Source organism: Dendrobium catenatum, unplaced genomic scaffold (assembly GCF_001605985.2).
Source record: "Dendrobium catenatum unplaced genomic scaffold, ASM160598v2 fragScaff_scaffold_830, whole genome shotgun sequence".
Classification (NCBI taxonomy): Eukaryota; Viridiplantae; Streptophyta; class Magnoliopsida; order Asparagales; family Orchidaceae; genus Dendrobium; species Dendrobium catenatum.
Window position 1 is genome coordinate 491,636 of NW_021319292.1, and position 22,212 is coordinate 513,847.

The 22,212-nt window shown below is 34.4% G+C and overlaps 1 protein-coding gene across 1 annotated transcript in view; it reads right to left on the reverse strand.

The window, feature by feature from the left end:
- Positions 1-10,201: 10,201 nt before the first annotated feature.
- The window catches only part of LOC110094299 (dual specificity protein phosphatase 12), a 36,552-nt gene continuing 24,541 nt past the window's right edge, over positions 10,202-22,212 (reverse strand). The window contains exons 6-7 of the mRNA XM_020819494.2: positions 11,067-11,372; positions 10,202-10,799 (exon numbers count right to left, since the gene is read on the reverse strand). Of these exons, the coding sequence (XP_020675153.1) occupies positions 10,645-10,799; positions 11,067-11,372 (461 nt within the window). The 3' untranslated portion in view covers positions 10,202-10,644. The remainder of the gene's footprint in view (positions 10,800-11,066; positions 11,373-22,212) is intronic.

A 22,212-nucleotide genomic window follows, 5' to 3' on the forward strand; every position in this document is an offset into this window, starting at 1 on the left:
GAAGCGGTAAGAAAGTTGTTCCAAACAAAGCCTTAATAAGATTAAGATAGCATGCCTTAGTTTAATTAAATCCCCAAGGCGAGCTACTTTGGTAGTTCATCAATAATATGAGCTGCCTTGCCAAACTTCAAACTTTGCACACACTAGGTGCAATGATAGATGCACCCTTAATCGATTAGTCAACGTGTCATGCCCCAAAATCAAATTGGAAGAATTGTCTAATTTATCTTTTTATTCATCTACCAAAGCTCCTACAAATTATCATTATAAATCAATCTATCCAGCAAAAGCAAATGAATATCCTACACATTAAAATATTTCACTATATTCATTCTCTAAAATCATATATATAAAATAGTTAAAAGTTCACTAAAAATCAATAATGCTATCAATAGCTCATCACTACAAAAGAATAAAATAAAAATACAAAACAAATGAAGAAATTTTAAGATCACAATTCACCTCACTCCACAAAGTCATGACCCATTCCCTAATCCGAAATTAATAAAATAACATAATGAGTTTATAAAGTCCAATAGAACCCAAACTAAATCTTTCAATATAAAATTTAAGGAGTCAATATGCATGTTCATCTTAATCAATAGAGTTCAATAACATCAACGATCAGTCATCACTAGTATGATTTAATATAATCAATAATGAAAGTAAATATCATAACGCTTAAATCCATATATTAATAACATGTGCATGAATGTAATTACAACGGTAATCAATAAATCAATACTGTAAATCATTAACTGCATGTGTCATATCATCAATCTTATCTATCTTATCAATTATCTATTATAAAATCAGCACATGTAACCATTCATGTGCTATATATGCACACACATTACAAATCTATCTATCAATACTATCAATGTATGTATACATTAGTATATGATTCAGCAATGCATGGCATCCAGCTTTAATATTGTGTTTTCATTCTTTCAAATGTACGTATTATCATTATCATTAACATTATAACGTCTTTATCATTATTATTATTACAAGTGGCTTTCAATAATCATTGAGAGTCGTTACCATCTATCTATCTATGTAATCAGCCATCAGTTATAGGCTACAACCGGAATAACGCCACAAAACTTCTTTAAGTAAAGCCCATCGACCCACCATTTTGGACAGGGTATTATGTTTTAACAGTCAACTCATATAAATTATAGTGTTAACAACTAGTCTTTCTTGCTTACATACAAATGATATATTTATCTTATATCAATCACTCTTTTATGCATGAAATGCAACATAAAATTCTTAAATTTATAAAATATGAGAAAATTTATATATTAATCTATAGCTTTAGAAAATAATAACTTTCATTTTAATCAATAGAATTCAATAATATTACAGTCAAAATATTCATAAAGTACAGAAAAGTTACATGATAGAAGTGCGATGAATTAAGAGAAAATATTTTTTTATCAATTTATGATAGATTAAATTCATCAAGCTCAAAATCATTGAAAATTAAAGTGAGATATGTGTTACTTTCAATGATTAGAATATTTTTTTCTAACTAAAGCAACATAAGAAAATGACTAAAACATAGCTTTCTCTCTTTTCCATCTCTCCTCTTCCTCTCCCTTCCCATCTCTTCCTCTACAACAAGCCAAGCATAAATGGGGGAGATGGAGGTGCTAGGATGCTTTAGTGCTTAGGATTCAAAATAAAATATATATAAACATTATTAGTGGCCTAGCACCGCAGCGCTCTAACCCAGCGCCGCAGAACTACATGCTAAATCCAAAATTATTATAGGGATGAGATGACAACAAAAAAGGAAACACCAACAAAAGTATTTGCATATTGTATAAAACATGTTGTGTTAACTAGTAGGTGCGTGCATAATTGTCTATCTCTAATATGGCCTTCAATTCTATGGCAAGTGTACTCGGCTTGCCTTAAGATAGTTACAAAGACAAGTCTGTGTGGGTGAGTCCTCCAGATTTAGAACCGAGTCCTTGGAGGCAGTATTTGGACCTCTATGTACAAAAGGTGTACCCCTTAGGTAATGATAATTGAAAGTTAAGGACTGATCGGGTAATAACCCAAATTTTATAAATGAATTAAAAATGAAGAAATTTTGGCTGAATGGCATTGCAACACTAAGCTGAGTGGCGCCGCGACATTGAGTACTCAGTTTTTTTGGGGAAATAAGGGATAACAGCAGCACTAGGGTCTTAGGTGTCATGGCGGTTGGCTAGAAAAATTATTTTTACATATTTAATTTTTAAAACTATTTACTGAAACCCTCACCCAGCCATTTCCTCATCCCCCATTTTCTTTGCTTGATCGAAAGAGAATAGGAGAGAAGGAAGAGATAGGAGGAAAGAGGAGAGAGAAAATAAAAAAACAGGTTTATCTTTTTATCACTCCCATTGCAAAAAATATTAGGATACATTTATTTTTAATGACATCATGTTTTGTTTATTTTCTCCATTCTAAATTTGATCAAAAATATAATATCTCTTGTTATAGTGATTTTTCATTATATAACTTTTAATATGTGGTAAATATCATCACATTGAATATTTTGATTGATTTGCATTGAAATTTCACTAGTTAACTTTACGCATATATCATTTTATTTGAAATGAATGGTATAACATTGAATATAAAAAAACCAAGCATCAGCATACTACATTGGACATGAAATACATGATATGTATACATTTATTATTTATTTAGTCAAGTATATATATGTTTGGCATATTACATATATAATTATGAGTATATTGAATAGATTTATATGTTATGAGCATCACATATGATTTGTATCTAGTATTTGTTATCTGAATAATTTGTTATGAAATGTGTGTAAAAGCAAGAAAGTTTGACTGAAAATGATTGATTGATTCATATTGGTTAGAGATATATTATCATGTATTTGAAGGAGAGCCAATAAGATTTCCTTTAAATAAATTTTATACTGTAATCCAAAGTGATATGAAAAGGAGAGCATAAGAGAACTGATTGATATGATATGATATACCAATGGGTAGGAAATGACAACTTATATAAAAGCCACCTGACTTGTGATATGTGATATGATATTGATTCCTGGTAACAACACTGATATAATTAAGACTGATTTTTAAAAAATTGGCCTATAGGATTGAATATAAGAAAATCTTCATGTGTAACTAGATATCTTATCTTGCTTGCATATGCATATATATAAACATACCTGATAAAATGCTAAAGTGATATAATATAATATTATATGAATATGGTACATGATATGACTAACAAGCATGGACAAGACTGATATGATTGATAAGACTAATACAAAAATATATGATAGGTATAAATATATAATATTCATGGCTCGTTGCATTCATACATGACATGTATTGATACTTGATATCACACGACATATATAAAACATATGCTTACTATCTTACTATATCATATGTATACTGATGTACATAAAATGACATATATAACAGAAAGAAGTATACTTTATTGGCATGCATAGATTCATAACATACACGCTACATTGTACTGGACATGAGTATAGGAATGAAAAAACTATTAACTTTAAATGATTATTGATCACTGAATCTAAACTACAAAGCTTTTATTGATTTATATTAATCATATGAAAAGATCTTGTTTATATTGTTTGCTACATAATATTATAGTTATATGTTCATATTGATATGGATCGAATGATAATATGCATACTACTTCTATTGTCTTACAATAATGATAGTTGTAGATTCTGATAACCTATTGAGTTGTCAAATTTATTCTTTTATAATCAGGTATTTAAGAGTATTGACTATTAGATGTAGTGATTAAACTCCTAATTATAGCTTGAATTTTGATGAATGATTATAGAAATATTTTGATCTATGATTTATAATTAGTTTTGCTTGACTATTTATATAAATGAATGAATAGTGGCTCTGATAGATTAAGAAATGAAACAAATAATTATTCCAAATTTAGGTCTTAAGGGGTTACAAATTTGATATCAGAGCAATTGTTCTTGGAAAAATTAGATTATAACAAGAGCTGTATGAATTGATTGAGATTGGTAGAAATTTGGTAGTTCTTAGGTGCATTCATTTGCATTTGTAATTACAAGCATATGTATGATTAAATTATAATTTGATAGGAAAGAGAACTATATCAAATGTGAAGAACCTATTTGGAAATGAAGCACCAAATGAATATAGTACATTAGCTCTAATGAGTTTAGATAGTATGATGTATTTTGTCAATTTAATAGCTCACAATAGACAAACTCAGAACAAGGAGATTGAGGAAGATATGCATCTATAAATGTTTCATAAGCTAAGCCCCTACTATTTAAGGGAGCTATCAACCCATAAGTAACAGAAGACTAGCTGTTGAGGATAGAGAAAATTTTTTATAGCATGTAGTGCCTAAAGAACAAGAAAATACCACTTGTAGTGTTCTTATTTAAGGGTGAGGTTGAAATATGGGGGATAATACAACAACGAGAGAAATAGGGTAGTTATATAGTGCAAAGCTGAGTTTATTACATTGGTCAGGTATGCACCTTAACTGATCAGTACTACTAAGGAGAAGTGTTACTAGTTCGTACGGGGATTGAAAGATGAGCTGAGACATCCACTTATACCTTTGAGAATTCAAGAGTTTTCTGAGTTAGTATAGAGAGCGTGATTAGTAGAAAATAATTTGGTTATTCCTAAGTTCAGACAAGACATGAGTAGAAAGAGACCAAATGAAAAAATGACTTGAGAAGATGGTAGCAAGAAAAATAGAAGATTTATTGATGTCAGGAGAAGACTTATGGTACCAATTAGTAGTGTACTAGAGTATCATCGATGTGGTAGGAAAGATACATGACAGTGCTATGTAATTATAGGACTGTGTTTTAGATGTGGTAATACGAACATATGATGATGGATTGCCCTCAAAGAGGATATGGGGAGAGGTCAATATCTAGGACAAACTAGTTTAGGCAGGCATATAAACAAAGATTTGTAGAATCTAAAATGTCTAGTTAAAGATTTGTGAGTGGCGTAGATGGAATAAATATAAGTGGAAGTCAGAGGCAGTGCACATATTCAATGACGACATGTCACAACCCAACCCGATAATACCCAATGTAGGAACAAGTTTTATCATGTTGACTTGCAAGAGGTCAAACCCAACATTAGAGTTTTGAAAAGAATTTCATATTTTCTTCTTTCAATTAAACTTACAACAAACAATAGACTATAGAGCTGCTAATAACTTGTAGTATATAATAAAGAACGCATCCACAAAGTTCCTTTTTTATTTCTTATATTGATATATATACAACACTTACATTACAGTGTACAACTACATATTAGGACATATAACAGAGCAATTTAAATAATTAATCATAACTGTAAAAAAAAAAAAGCCTATACAGACTCGAACAAATCAAATCCTAACTCAATTACTCAACTAGTTATTTTTCTTTCCTATACCCTAAAAAAGAAATGCAGATAAACTTAGAAGCCAATACAACTCAGCAGCTTGTACTTGCCAAGCTTAATTTCCAAATAATTCATTTAATTAACATTCAAATGAGTTTGAAAAGCAATTTGTAATAACCACTATACAAAACAGTAGTGCTTGTAGTTATCAAAACTTTAAAAAGCAATATAAGGAAATAAATAAGCAAGTACTTTATATATCAGAGAAAAAAGTAATTGATTTTTCGTAGCTATTTATACCTCCCATTAAAACAAAATTCAAAGAATTCAGACCCTTATGACTCTCATGCTAGCATATCAGGAAACAAACATTTATGACTCACAATTCATAGCATCGGAATAAAATGTGCATACAGCACTAGAATAAAGTGTGCATACAACGCCAAAATGTGCATTTAACACTAGAATAGAACTTCCTCCACACACACCAAATCTCTTCACAATCACACATTTCAATCAGATAATAATATAATACATGACAATGCAATAAATGAAATATAAATAAATTCATTTCAGAATTTACCAGAATGTTTTAATGGTAGTAACAAAATATACTATTGTGCATAAATTTACTATTTCAAAATATAATTAAATTATGAGAGATTACTCAGAATAATATTTTGAAAATATAATTATACTATAACATTATTTTTAGGGTTAAGAACTATTTTTCAAATACTTAAAATAATACACTTTCCAAAACCCTTAATATAAAATTTTCAGAAAAATAAGTAAATATTCAAAATTAGTGTATATATAACATACAAAAAAATTACGCATTGAAAATTTAGTGATTATAGAATTATCCCCGTATTTACAATAAGAAATTATAAACTAAATAAAAAAAATTCTCATTTTTGAAAACTGAAACATGCAAAATACAACCTACCTCAAATCATGCAACTTTCAGAATTGGGTTGTTAGCTTAAAATGGACCAAAATCGACTCTCTGTCTAAAAACTCTCCTTTATATCTCTCCATCCAGTAGGCTCAAGGGAAAGAAATGAATTCAAATAGTAGAAAAATATATTTTAAATATAAAATTCAAACCTAGCTTTGTGACACTCAAACTTGTGTGCCTTGTAGCGCTCCCTCTAAGAGCCCACAGCATGCCCCCCAACACCACCTCCTTGAATTAATTAGCCAAAAATACAAAGAGCTCAATGTCGTGATGCCTCAAGCGAAAATTCCATATTTTCAGATCATGCAAGTAAACTCTCATGACCTAATTCATAACCCAAGTAAATTTTGGCATTCATACAAAACATTCCAAGACAAATGCATATATGTTCAAATATAAAAATGTCAATGATCATCTTAATTACACCTAAAGCATTACATATATGCATCTTCTTTTAAGTTAATTTCACTTCATTTTTTAGATTTATGTATAATATATTTTATTATACTATTATCTTCTTCAAAAAAATGTTCCTATTATAAATACCTCGTTTAGTATCTCTTAAAATATTATTATCACGTTTTTTTTTTAATTTTAAAAAAGATTTTGTTATCTTTATTTATTTTTTAATCCCTAAATTTCTTATCTCTTACCTTAAAAATTCTATCAATCTCCTTTTCTCTATCTTGTAAATCTTTCTCTACTCATCACTAATCTTGCTACACTAATAACTTTCTCAAAATTTTTTTATAACCCGTAATAGAATTTCATCATTTTCCACCACAACGCTTTCGACCCCTTCCCATCAAACACATCTCCTTCACAACTTATTAAATATGTTTATGCTATAATTTAAAATGTTGGTGTTTGATTATAATACAAAATAATTCAAAGTATAGTATATATAATGTAAAGTGAAATAGTTCATTTTGATTGTAAATCAAACTCCTTTAATTTTGAGTAATCATTTACATCAAAAGCTTGCTTGACCACTGCTCGTTGCATGCCGACCGCCTCCGTTGGCTACCAACTATCGACCATACTGTCATTGGCCACCTCCTTCGCCCGCAACCACAACCGAACGTCACCAGCCACCACCGATCGTCGTTGGTGGCCACCGCAGGCCACTAACACATGCCGCCTCCGATTGTCACCATTTAATACTTCACTCTATATTCATTACTTCTAACCAAACAAAAAACATCATTCAATGACATTTATTTTACATTCATCCAAAAAAACTTCAACATATTCCTTTTACACTACACTTTTTTAATATTACATTTTTTTTTTCAATCAACCAAATAGCCCCTAATGAAACTAATTAGCTTATCTCCCATTAAATTGGCTCAAATAAAATCTTAATATTTTATTTCTTTTAGCAATCTTCTTGAAAAAATACCTTTAAACCTTCCTCAGTAGCTTTAGATTTTTCTCCTTTTCAGATGATTAGTTATAAACAAAGAATAATAATTATTTTTTCCTCTTATCATAATGTCCCCCAATTCTCTTATTTTCATATTCAAAGCACTCAAATTTCATGAAATTATTTTTAAAAAAAAAATTATGTAACAAATCACCTTAAATTTTAACCTAATTAACCCTTCCATACTTTTCTTCCCAATAGGCTTTATAAATTTGCTATAAAGAAAATAATTTATTATAATTTTAGTAGAAAATAACTTTCTAATACAATTTTTTTTTTTAAGTAAAAAAAAAATAATGACCAAATAAAAATTATGATTGCAATTTGAAAAATAAAATAATAAAAAAATTGTCTTCAACATGTAAGCATTATGATACACCTTTACATTAGAACCATCCTCATCTACAATAGAGGCAAGCAATGTCACTCAAAAAATAAAATGACAAATAATAATAAATTTTAACCATTACAACAAAAAATACAAATGAATTAATGAATGGACCATAAAAAAAAATGTTTAGCAACACAAAAGGACCCACTAATAAAGCCTAAGAAATGCTGCAAAAAAAGAAAATTCAAACCAAACTACACCAACAATCTCAATCAATGACAAGAGATATTACGGGCATAGACCGGACATAGAAAATCATTCGATTTTATCTCTGTGAACAGTAAAAGCCCAGTGATGAACAATAACTATGCTTTGATTGCACTTTTACTGTTCATAGAGATAAAAACCGAACGAGTCTCTGTGTCCGGTCTCCACACATAATAATCTCTCCTCAATGACAGCCATAAGTGGACAAGGTCAATCCAATGACCTAAACAATGTCAAATTAAGGATGGGGGTTGCAAGTTCAGAAGAGGCATGAAAACATTTTATGCAATTTAATAAATATAAATTTAATTTTTCTTCATCTTTTTCATCCCATATTAATGCATCCATTAAAAACCATTTAATTAAATTGTTATTACCATATTTTCTGCATTATCTTGCTCCAGGCTAGCTAGGTCTTTCAAAAAAGATCATGTTCAATAGCACTCTGCTCAATAATATATATAAATTCAAAATTGTGTATCAATATGCATATTCAATATCAAACATTTATCCTACTACAACAACAGAAGAATTTATCTTTGTGATACTCAAAGCCAATGTTGTCATGCTTCTCTATTATTGGACCACCAAACCGATCTGCTTCTATGGCACCGATCAAATTATAGCAGAACAATTGAACATGAGAGAGAGAGAGAGAGAGAGAGAGAGGATGTCAAAGGGGCTCTTTTCCATCATTCATCAACGTTTTCCGTCATTTAAATAATTAAATGTAATAAGGAGAAGTTGCCTAGAACATGCAAGAAGTTTCTATTTTAGTTGACCACTATTACAACTAAAATAACAGATACAACCAAAATAAATAGAGTTTTAGCAATATCAGCTGTTATGAAAAGATCAAATCATTAAGGTCTGCATTAAAATAAAAAATTTAATTATTTTCAGCCAACAAATACCATTGAGTTCATCGCCATGCCTCCCGACACATTTTCATCAATACAAAGAAAGATGATCATGCTCACCTGATCATATATTTTTAAATGATTCAGGCTTTATTTGAGACGGCTTTCTTACTGCTTCTTGAAGCAGCTTTACAACAACATCAAGTCTTTATCCCAATACGTGGGGTCGGCTACATGAATCCTTTTTCTCCATTGTGTCCTATTAAAAGTCAAATTCTTGTTTAAATCTAATAAAGAAAGGTCATTCCTAATATTTTATAACCAAGTCTTTTTAGGTCTGTCTCTACCTTTCTTAGCATAAGTCAAACCTAATACATCTACACTCTCCTAACCGGGTCATTGGAATGCCTCCTTTTTATGTGACCAAACTATCTAAGACGACTCTCTCTAATCTTATCTTCTACTAGAGCTACTCCAACCTTTTCACGTATATGCTCATTTCATATCCTATCTCTAAGGGTAAAGCCACTCATCCACCTGAGCATCCTCATATCTGCCACACTTAACTTAGTATTATGCTTCTCTTTTAATGGCCAACATTCGGCACCATAAAGCAGTGCAGGCCTCACCACCATCTTATAGAATTTTTCCTTGAGTTTGAGGTGTACTTTTCTATCACACAACAAGCTTGATGCAATCCTCCATTTCAACCATCCAACTTGAATTCTGCTGATAATATCCCCATCTATTTCACCATCACTCTGAACAATAGATCCAAGATATCTAAAATGTGTACTCTTATTAATGACTTGATTGCCTAAAGTCACAATCCCCTCACTAGGTCTATTACAAAAAATATTTTTTTTACTAGAAAGTTATTTCAAGAAGCAGTAAAAAATCCGTCCCAAACGAAGTTTCAGAATTCAGACTATATAAAGAAAGAGATTTAGACCACTTACTGCTTAGTATAATACATTCCACAAATATTCAGTGCATTATAGAAAAAACAATACATTTCTTAAATGTAAAAACAACATTCTTACTCTTACTAAGCACAGATATCAATTTCTACCGGTGACAGGAGTACAGCTATAAATGCAAAAATAAAGTTGCGTACCTGAATCCTTTCCCAATCTCATATTGACGGAAATCACTGCTGAATACACTGCTTTTAGGAGCATAACTCCAAGAAAAAACTGGATGATAGATCTGACATAGAACAAGAAGTTCAAATGATTGCAAATTCAAGTTCAAAGCATTGCATATCTTATACGTCCGTAGTTTTAAAAGTTCCTAATGATTCCATAAAATCTGCAGATTATTGCCATCGAGAAAGCTGGCATTTGCTTCATTTGTTCCTGTTGTACAATAAATCACTACAAACTGCAAATATCAACTCTGCTTTTGTGCAGCTGAAATGCAGGAGTAATCCAACTACCGCAGCTGCACTGAATACCTGACCAATTGAAATAACCCAACCGTGCTTCACAGTGTATGCATAATAATTTTCCTTCCAGAGCACCCTCTTCAACTGCAGAACCACAAATAAAAGTTATCATAGGACTTTAATTTAATTCTATCTAATGATATTAAAAGCCAACCCTATGTAAAATGTTGATGTTCTTGTAATGATATTAATATAAAAATTGGCATGGCTTCTGACCTGCCATATACTAAGAAATTTAGCTATCATATCTGATCTAATGGAGCATTCTTGGATGGATCTTTTCTATGCAAATTTGTCATTAAAATTTCAAAATGACTTCAAGGTATACTAAAAGAATTAAAAATAATATACCTGATGTCATCCACTTCAAAGGTTCAATAAAAATAGAGGAGCACTCAACCTCATCAAACCTCTTAAATGGGTTTCCACTTTTCCTCTTATGCCATTCAAAACAGGTCTCACCTTCTCCTGGTGTGTGACTTACGACATTTTCATGTAATGCAACGATTCTTCTGCATTTCTTACAACGGTAAACAGTTTTTGGCTGATTTTCTTTAGCAGACTCGGATGTAGAGCTAGCGCTGGATTCTGACAGTGATCCCGGATCATCTTCAAAAATGGAGCTGTCTACCTTCTCTCCCAGCTTATAGGAATGGCCTGATCAACAATCATCGTAATTTAAGATGCCACTTCGATTCTTTTAGATAAAAATATGATGGCAACCATGCATGTGATCAAGTTATCAGATATCTTAGGGTTCGTTTGGAATGGCTTTCTTACTGCTTCTTAAAGCAATTTTTTAGTATAAAATTTTTTATTTTTATACTAAAATGTTGATTTAAGAAACAGTAAAAAAGCCATCCCAAATGAACCCTTAATATAATAAAGAATGATGATATATAGAGGAAAAAAAAACATGCATCGTTTAACATGAGAGTTCATTAATACTGCATTAAAATACTTGTTAGATATATCTAACAATGATTGCCAAATTAGAACTGCCGCAACCAATGACTGCAATAACTCTAATGAGAGGTATGCACCCTTAATTCATCATCATTTTATCATTGTTTGTATTACCTATTAATGTTTTTTGTCATAATGAACAGAGATCCGTTCTGTAAGATTTAGGTTAAAACATAATCCTTAACTGAAGTGAAAGAGAGTAACAGTACAGCAATAGAAAACTACAGCTAAGATGTCTCAAAGAGGAAGAAGAAAAGCTGTCATTTCTATGTAAATGACTGTACACAGTTTACTGTAATAGCTATGTATATTTATAGGTGCAGGTGCTATACAAGGCTGGTGCAGGTGCTATACAAGGGTGAAACTGTGATTGGCAGAGTTTGTTATGAGCTAACTTCCAGGCATGGGAGCATGTGAACGAACGTCAAGGCATGTAAGTATTGTTGAGAGGAGACGTTCCTTACGCCAGCTGTGGTCTAGTGTCAGGTGGTTTTTACGCCCCCATAAACTGACAGTGGAAAATATGTAACTGTTAGTTTGGATCTAAGAGCTTGAAATCTTGAGGTGGAGAGCGGTTTAATAAGGATGTCTGCGATCTTATCTGTTGTAATGATGGCTGCCACCATGAGTTTGTTGGATTGAATATGGTCCCTGATGAAGTGGAAGTCGACCTCAATATATTTCGTGAGAGCGTAGAACACCGGGTTGTTGACGAAAGCAATTGCCGACGTGTTCTCACACTTGAGTGTTGTCGATTTAGTTTGAGTAATGTGGAAGTTCGAGAGAAGACTCCTGAGCCATATGACTTCGGCTGCCGCAATTGCAACAGAGCGATATTCCGCTTCCGCCAAGGATCGAGCCACGGTTTGCTATTTCTTAAATGTCCATGAGATCAGTGTGCTACCTAAGAATGCACAATATCCGGATGTGGAGCGGTAAGTAAGAGGGTCGGCAGTTCAATCTGCATCTGCGAATGTCATGAGGGTGAGATCGGACTTTGAGATGGGAAGTCCATAATTGGCAGTGCCCTGAAGGTAGCAGAGACAACATTTGAGTAGGTGAAAATGTTGGGACAAAGGATAATGCATATGTTGGCATAGCGTGTTCACGATGAAGGCGATATATGGACGGGTGATAATGGTGTATTGCAGGGACCCCGTACGTTGCCTGTAGGCGGATGGATCGGATGAGAGGATGTCGATGGGTATAGTGGAGGGCAGTTTGGTCAGTGATGGGTTGGAAATGGGATTGCAGTGGGATAAGCCTGCTTGGTGAATGGTATTATGGATATAGGATGATTGAGTGTTGACCTCTGCGTTTAAAAAAAAATAATAAAAATAAAAAAATGTGTACCAGCAAGCCTTACCCATACCTCAGCCAAATCCATGTACCAAATCCAGCGCAAATCACCGTCGCTATAGTCGCCCATACTCTGCAATTTGATGCTATTGCAGTCGTTTCACGCGTGCCTCATCGCCTGATTTGCATCGTTAAAAGGAAGGAGAAATGAGGCTTTGCTCTCTTCTTCACTTCTCCCACAGCTCCGATCTCTCCAGTCAAAGCCTCTGTCACAAATATCTCGCAAGCATCACAACGCCCCAAGCCATAGCACCCACTTAGTTTCCCTCTCAAATCAAAGCCAGTCTCAACCCCCTTCCTCTATTCGCAAGCTTCCACTAAACCCGCTCCTCCCTGCTCCGAAACCCTTGTCCCTGTGCCGATCCAGAGAACCTCAACCCATTGGCCAAGGTCTCTGATGTAGCCGCTTCTACCCTCTCCCATAGCCGACCACTTCTACATCAAGTAACTCCTATGATCAAATCCCTTGCCCGACCTCTCGGTCATCCCAATCCTCATAGAGAGAGAGAGAGAGAGAGAGATACCTTTAACTCCTTCGGCTGCATTCCCTTCCTGCCAAATCGGGAGTTACAACGTTTGATCGGAAGCAACGAAGGAAGCTCTCCCACTGAGAAGGTAACTTTCTCCCTTCCTACGTGCTTCTTCAACTAAATCCCGTAAATGCACTAAATCAGTGCATGACAGTCTACCTGCATCTAACAGGCAAATGATCGTAGTGTAATGTCATGCCACCGCATCCGCAACATCTATGCAAGAGGAAAGAAGGCGTTTACAAATATTTCAAAGTACCTCCGGATATGCACCGTAATTTATATACACATATGCACACAAAAGGGGCAAGTGCAATCATAAAACTAGCATAGGCTCCGGCGAGAGTGTTATGGGTACACACGTGACATATAGGGATGCTTCACGGGTTAATAAATGAACGTAATTCGAGCCTGATTCTTTTATATGGATAGATAAGAGTTGACACCAATGTTTAAAATTGCGCAATTGGGTATTGAGGCATTTTTTGTACATGAGGCGAGGCGTAAGCCTCAAGGCGTAAACCTCCAAATCAAAAAATTGCATAAAGTGATATTAAATGTCAAAAGTGATTTTTATGTAATACCTAAATAATATATTAAATGATGATATATTAACTTCCTATTAAATTATGAATTAATAAATTGAAATACATATGAAACAAAAAAATACATAAGATATAAAGTGACAAGTGATAAATTGCGTGAAATAAAATTAAAATCCAAATATTATAAGAGAAAATAATATTAAATATATAAATTACATAAAAGTATCATATAATATCAAGTTCAACTCCAAATTTCTTTTTTCTCAATTCTCTACTCATTTACATTTAAATCCTAATGAAAGCTGAAATAGTTGGCAACAAATTAGGAATCATCTGCACTATCATCACTGAGGTGATCTTTATCTAAGTTGACGCCATAACAAATTGATCTATCCCTTGCCTCATTTGGTAGAGTTGAATGCCTTCCAATATGCTTCTTTTCAATTTATTTCAATCATATTCATCTTTTAGAAATATTTTCATTAACATAAGCATGGGATTAATGTTCCAAAGTTTTAAGCGTGGTGGTGTGCAGCTTTCAAGTGATAGTCAATGATGGTTATGACAGTGTTGGCTGCATCAAAGGCCGCGGGCTGGAGGTAGAGGCAATCGAGAGGAAGTTGTTGTACTCGAATGTTCATGAATGTGTGATTTATGTTAGTTTTAACAAAAAAAAAAAATACAAATAGGGTGAGACGTAAGCCTCACGCTAGCGAGGCGATGCGTGCCTCAAGGCGGGCCTTAGCCAAGCTAAGGTGCAAGACTCAAACAAAAGCTAGAGGCGTAAGCCTCGAGGCGTTTTTCATTAAAATTGCACTGAGGTTGTCCTCAAGGCGAGCCTCATATTGCGTAATTTTAAACAATGGTTGACACGGCTCGAATTATCAAACAAATATACAGTCAAAGTGTCGACTGAAATTTCTACTTTATACTTTCATATAAAGCCTTTAAGGCCTCCAACAAAAAAATTCATTAATAAAATATAAAGCCTACGAAACTCAATGCTTTGTTGACAACTCGATAGAGTTGACAGGGTTCAATTCACATATGGAAATGACTCCAAAATACCCCAATGATGGCCATGTTGAATGTAGATATCAACTGAAGGGGTTAATTCCAAATATTTTCAAATGCCCCTATGTGCCAACAAAATGTAAATATTTTCAAATAACCTCAAACACTCCGATGATGTCCATGTTGAACGTAGATCTCAACTAGAGGGGCTAATTTCAAATATTTTAAAATACTCTCAAACTTTTACAAAATTCAAATATTTTCAAGTGATATCAAAATACCCCGATGATGGCCGTATTGAATGTTTATCTCAACTGAAAGGATTCACAAACACTTTTAAGTGTCTCCCAAATATCTCAAATATCGAAAAGTCCAAAATCCAAAAAATCCCAAAAATATTTAAAATTTGATATTCAACCATCAATATGCTTAAAACAAAATTCATCCACCCTCCGCAACAGTTTGTAGGGGTGGATAAATTAAAATTTAGTTCAGTTCACATGGAGCTAATACCTAGTCGAAAATATCACTAGGATTAATTCTCAAAATAATCTTCTGTTAGTAAGGACGTGGAACGTGTCCTCTGACTGGTGATTTTGCCGCCAAATGGCACCATAGGATAAACGATTATGACCCGTGGTCCTCTGAATCGAGAGGTTTTGCTGCAAAATGGCACCACAAGATAACGGTTATTGCCAGAGCCAATACGTTCCTTAGTGACATCAAATTCTTGAGATATGAATTAGTATGATACAATTGATAGGGCACAAAGCCCTCTGTTAACTAAGATGTATTCAAGTTCGTTCCCTTAGACAAATATTCCCCAGGTCTACAAGGTACCCTTGGACGAACCAACCCATGGTTGCCGACAAGGATCCTTCTGTCAGGTTGGGTCGACTACCTCCTCTGACTAAGTAGACCAGGGACCACGATGGACCGGGACGACGGAACCATGGGATCTTGATTGGGTCCATCATCTATTCCCCCAACATCCGCTCTAAGTGTAATGTGGTGAAATTTCTAATTTTAAATATCCAACTTTCAAATACTCTTAAGCCCAAGCTATTACTATATGCCAGATACTATGTATCTGATTAACGACTAGTCTTAATTGAAAGTTCTCTCTTATTATCAGGAGGGGTAATTAACTATAGGGGCTTGCGCCTATAGGAAACCAGAACTTAGATCATAAAGTCATCACAAAATGAGGGTGAAATCTCTGGGTAGTGACTTATCTACAAACCCATATGCAATTCCAAAATTTACCCCGGAACTTAATCCGTTAAAACTCCACTAAAGAAAAGCAAGCGGATGGAGGCCTTGGCCGAATTTTCGGCGCCCACATTGAGAGAGGTAGAGGTGATTTTCATGAGAGGTGATGTTGATGCAGAGGAAGTTAGTAGGAAATCCTAAGGCTTCGTTTGAGACAGCTTTCTTATTGTTTCTTAAAACAGCTTTCAAATTTAAGTATTAAATTTTTTGTACTAAATTGCACTAAAAAGGTGCTTTAAGAAGCAGTAAGAAAGTCGTCCTAAACAAAGCCTCAGTGTTTGATAGAGAATTGGGTGTTGAGAGAAGAGATGATGTGAAGCAGGTGTTGGGAGTTGTTGCCCGTCAAAAGGATGTCGTCGACATATATGAGAAGATATGCTTTGTTCTAGTGGTGATGAATGATGAAGAGGGATGGGTCGGATTGGCTATGATGAAAGCCGAGGGATAGAAGATGAGTGGAAAAGGTTTTGAAACCATTGGCAGGGTGCTTGTTTTAGGCCGCATAGAAATTTTTGAAGGGCATACGTGATTAGGAAATTGGGAGTCCTCGAAGCCTCGAGGTTGTTTCATGTAAATAGTTTCGTTTAGAGATCCATGGAGGAAGGCATTGCTAACGTCTAGTTGATGGAGAGGCCATGAGTTGGAAATGGCAATTGTAAGGAGCACTCGTATTGTGGGAAATTTTGCGACGGGGCTGAATGTTTCGGTGTAGTGCAGGTCATATTCTTAGCGGTGGCCTTGAGCAACAAGACGGGCTTTGAGGCGTGAGATGAGCCATTAGGATGCCATTTGGCTTTGTAGGTCCAACGGAAGACGAGGATAGATGAATTGGGTGGAGGAATGAGGATCCATGTTACCCATTTTTGTAAGGAAAGGAATTTGCTTGCCATTACAGAGTGCCAATGGAAGTGTTTGGAGGCTTCGGTATAAGTTGTGGGATCGGAGGATGTAGGGGCTAGTTGTTGGTTGAGGCTAAGAATTTGTTTGGGTTTGAGTGACCCATTTAGAGAGGGTAATCATGGGATGGGACGAATGGATTGTTATGGGTGAAGATGGAATGTTGTCTGTAGTTGGTTGGCCGCAGGAGGATGAGGAAGGAGGGAGGGGTGGGTGGAGCTTGAGGATGGGATTCATATGTGGGGGATTAAGACAGATGTTGGTTTGTAGCGATTGGAGTGGATGTTTAAGGGAGATTGGGTGGTCAGTTAAGGTTAGGACTTGAAGATGTTTGATTGAGGGATGTAGGAAGGAGAAGAAGGGGATTGGGGTGAGAGGGTGGGGTTCCGGAGTGTTAACAGGTTGATGGGATTGGGTGGCATAGGGAAAAATGGACTCATCGAATGTGACATGGCGAGATATGTATATGCGACCCGTGATGGGTTCGAGACATTTGTAACATTTATAGGTGGCATAGCCAAGAAAGATTGAGGGGGAGATTTGATGGAGATTTTGTGGCAGGCATTTGGAGGAAGCAAAGGATAGCAGGCACAACCAAAGACCCGTAGATGGGAGTAGGTGGGGGGACGGTTATAGAGGAGCTGGTATGGGGATTTGTTGGAGGTGTTAGGTGAGGGCATGAGATTTATAAGTTATACTATTGTTAGTAAGGTATCCAGCCATAGATGATAAGGAAGGATTGTCGTGTGAAGTAAGGTGCAAGTGGTTTCAAGAATGTGTATGTACTTTCGTTCGGCGATGCTGTTTTGCTCGGGTGTATAGGGAGAGGTGATTTAGTGCTTAATTCCATGAGATTTGAAATGGTTTTGAAAGCGGTGATTTAGGAATTCGGTGACAACATCGCTGTGAATATGTTTAAGAGTAAGAGAGTGTCGTTTTTCAATTGCTAGATGGAAGTTGATGAATATAGACCATACATCAAATTTGTGCATAAGAGGAAAAACCCAAGTAAAACGTTTAGAATCATCGACAATTAATAGATACTATTTGAAATCTTGGGTAGAGGGGATTGGGGAAGGTCCCTATACATCGATGTAGTAATTCTAATGATTTGTTATTATGGCTAGAAGATGTAGAGAAAGGAAGTTTATGACCTTAGAGGTCTTACATGAAGAACACAAAATAGTACATTTAGGAATAGCTAGGTGACGGTGTTCTTTGGAGACAACATTGAAGACTTGTTGATGGAGATGACCGAGGCATTGATACCACCGTAGAGAAGAGGTGTTGGTAGCGGTCAGAGCTTGCGATCGGCTTCTGTTGGTTGAGGTGGTAGCGATGTGGTAGAGGACGTCCTTACATGGTCTGGTGAGTAAGTTTGCATTGGTCTGTGGGTCTTTTATTTGAAAATCGGATGCATCAAAAAGAATCGATAGATTATTATCTTTGGTAAGAGAAGACACATAAATGAGATTATGAGAGAGATGTGGGAGTTGGAGTAAGTGTGGAAGGGAGATCTTACGGGTTGGAGTGGGGAGGAGTGCCTGACCATAGTGCGCAATGGGAATGGTTCTGTCGTCGTTGATGGACATGCTATCCTGACCACTATACTCTGTGGGCTGTAGAAGGTTGCCTAGGTTGTTGGTGAGGTGGGAAGAAGCTCCAGAATCAAGGATCCAGTCGGTGTGGGGCTGCGAATTGGCGGCGAGCTGACCTGTTGAGGGAGTCAAATATTGTACGTTAAATCTGTGCCAGCAAATGTGTCGTGCGTCCTCTTTTCCAGCAAATTACGGTCCATGTATTCGGCTTTATATTTTACTTAAATTAAAATATTTTAGACTCTAACGTTGACCTCTATAATTCAAGTTTTTTATCAGCTCCCTCCCTAGTCTTATCAATAAAAAGCATATACCAATGTAAATCCTCTTGCAAATGTCAAGTAAAAACATGCATGACTAAAGAAAAAAGATATGGGCATAAAGCTGATCCTAGATGTAATTCAACTAAAATAGGAAAATACTTAGTTAAACCACATTATGTTGAACACAAGTAATAGCTCATTTATACATATCCTTATTAACTTGAACATAAGCATTATTTCTTTTCTAGAACTCTCTAGAGCGCTTCTCTTAAAACTTATCATGTACTTTTTTTTAAATCAATAAATATCATATATAGATCCTCCTTACTATCTCTATACTTCTCCATCAAACCTCTCAATCAATGTATAACTTTCATAGTGGACCTACTAGGCACAAGTCCAAATTGATTTTGAGAAACATTGATATATATATATATATATATATATATATATATCTATTCAAAATATGATGTGAAAAGCAAAATATTTAAAAGAATATAAAGAAACTTTTGAGAAAAATATGAAAAATAAAAAATTAGAACAAAAGCAAACATTGGACACTTCAAAGAGTTCTAGATAAATTCTATAAATCATATTTAAGTAACCCCATTCTCACAACTCCATAAAGAGGCACTTAATCCCAATTTTTCATGTACAAGAAGCCATATAGATATCACAATTGATGGAAAAAAAAATAGGTAAGCATATTAGGGATAATGCAAGATTTTGAAATGGTACAATCAAGTATTTAGGTATTTGTTTTTCTCAAGCATTAAGGCATATGCCTCAAACATAAAAAATCACACAATGTTACATGCATTAAATTAAACATTTATCCCGCCCCACTTCAGTATAAACAAATAAAATCATAATTTATGAATTCAAAAATCTTCTCTACTCTCATCACTTAGAAAATCATCATTGTATTCAATTGCTTTCTCTTCCCCCTCATCCTTAGTTATAAAAAAATCCTCCCCATATTTCTCCTCATCTTCAATCTCAACCAACTTCCTCTTATCTAATCAATAAAAAATACTAATTAAATTTTTAAACAATGACTATATTGATGATTATAATTTCAATTGCATACAATTTTATATTAACTTTTTTCTTCTATGTTATTAACTTATGTTGATCTTGCTCCTACCTCCATCAAAGAAGTCAACATTAAAATCTTACTCTTATAATTGTCATAGTGGTATAACTTCATTTTCATCCTCTATAAAGTATAAACCATTTGTCAACCAATAGCATATCATTACTAACAATTGGATCTTCATTATCCTACAAAATTGTCTTTCTCATATAATTATCTTTTAATCTCTTGTTGTCTACAACATAAACCAATGAGTTCATCCATAAGTTAGGCAAGCGCTTATATCTGGTGGTATGAACTTGGTATGAACTCTTTTATATGCAGTAGAAGTTTGCTCACCTAGAGGACAAGCATGTAAGATCTATTACTTTTCTATCAAATTTTTATAATTCAGGAGCACCCCACCTTCAAATTCAATCCACCACTACACTAAATTTTTTTTAAATAAAAAAAATAAAATTAACTAATAAATATCAGAAGCTATCAGGAAAAAGTTTCGCTACAATATCTTTAGCTTATTGTAAGCCAAAGAATCACTCTTTACTTTTAAATGATACAGGTTGAATATTAGCCTTTAATCTTTCAGTCCAATCAATCTATTATGTAATGGTACAAATCATATTTGACCTCAAAATTGGTTGAATTGTTCTTAATTTTCAGGATTTAGATAACAGACATGCGTGCAAATTTTAATGCAATTGATGCTCTTATTTCTTATTTATAATTCCTCAAATTCTCTGGTATCTGCATTAATCTCCCGCCAAACTTTGTGCTATCATGTACTTTACCTCATCTATAACAATATAAATGAAATACAAAGCTAGCGTTTTCTTTTGCATCTACCATTCTTAAAACATGAATTAAGAGCTTAGAAGTTCTGATGGCAGAAGTTACACTTGTAAAAAATTGTAACTCAAAATAATCTTTCTCACTTCTTTACCTCCAAGTTTCTTAGCACAATCACAATTTAACCACTTTGTGGAAGTGAACATAGCCTCCAAAAATTGCCTTACTTCTAAAAGATTATTTGTAATAGTAGCCGCAAGTCCAATAAGTTCTTTCTAAGAGAGCGTCCTCATCAAGGCTTAAGCCAACTATAACTATAAATTGCTAATCTTCTCATTTTAGACAAGGCATTCTTATGCAAAGGCAACTCTCCAAATTTTTCAATAATTAAACAAATATGAGGCACATAGAGTCCAGTAAATGTACTTTTCTCTCTTCTCCATCAATTTGTTTCTCACCACCTTATAAGCACTAAAATTATTAGTGACTATATGGACTACTAAATTGATGTAGACACATAAGAAGAAACAGACGCAATGGATAGAACTTAAAACAAACTTTATTAAAATAAAAGCAGATAACTAAAACTTGACAAACACAACAAGAAATACTAGGAGATTTTAAAGAAATAAAAAAAAAGACGCTATCCCCAAACAACCGTCAGAGCGGGTTCCTCACATGCATCGAATAGTAGATTAAATAAAAGAAGTGCATAAGACTAGCAAACCGATGGTCCACCATTGCAAGACTGTCCAAATCCAAATGCTTCCAAATCAACCAAGACACGACACCCTAAAGTTGCTTCACTGTTGAGAAGAAGGATACAGATGGAGTGGCACTTGCGGAGAGACGAAGAGGTTAGAAGCCTGAGAAGAAAGAGTGAAAAGAGCCCGCAGGATTTCCGGAGGGGATGAGAAAAGAAGGTTGGAAAGAGCCCACAGGATTTCCGAATAAACCCGCAGGTTAATAGCAAATATGCTCACAAATATCAACTCCCTTCTTTCATAACATTTTCTCATATTTATAGGCAAGAGAGAGGAATGCCAAGAGCCACATGTCTTTAATTTCCATTAGAACCAAAGCATAATAAGCATAGAAATCTCCCCCCAAAGCTCACGGATAAACACCCAAACCAGGAACCAAGGAGACAGCCACGGGAGACGAGGGAACC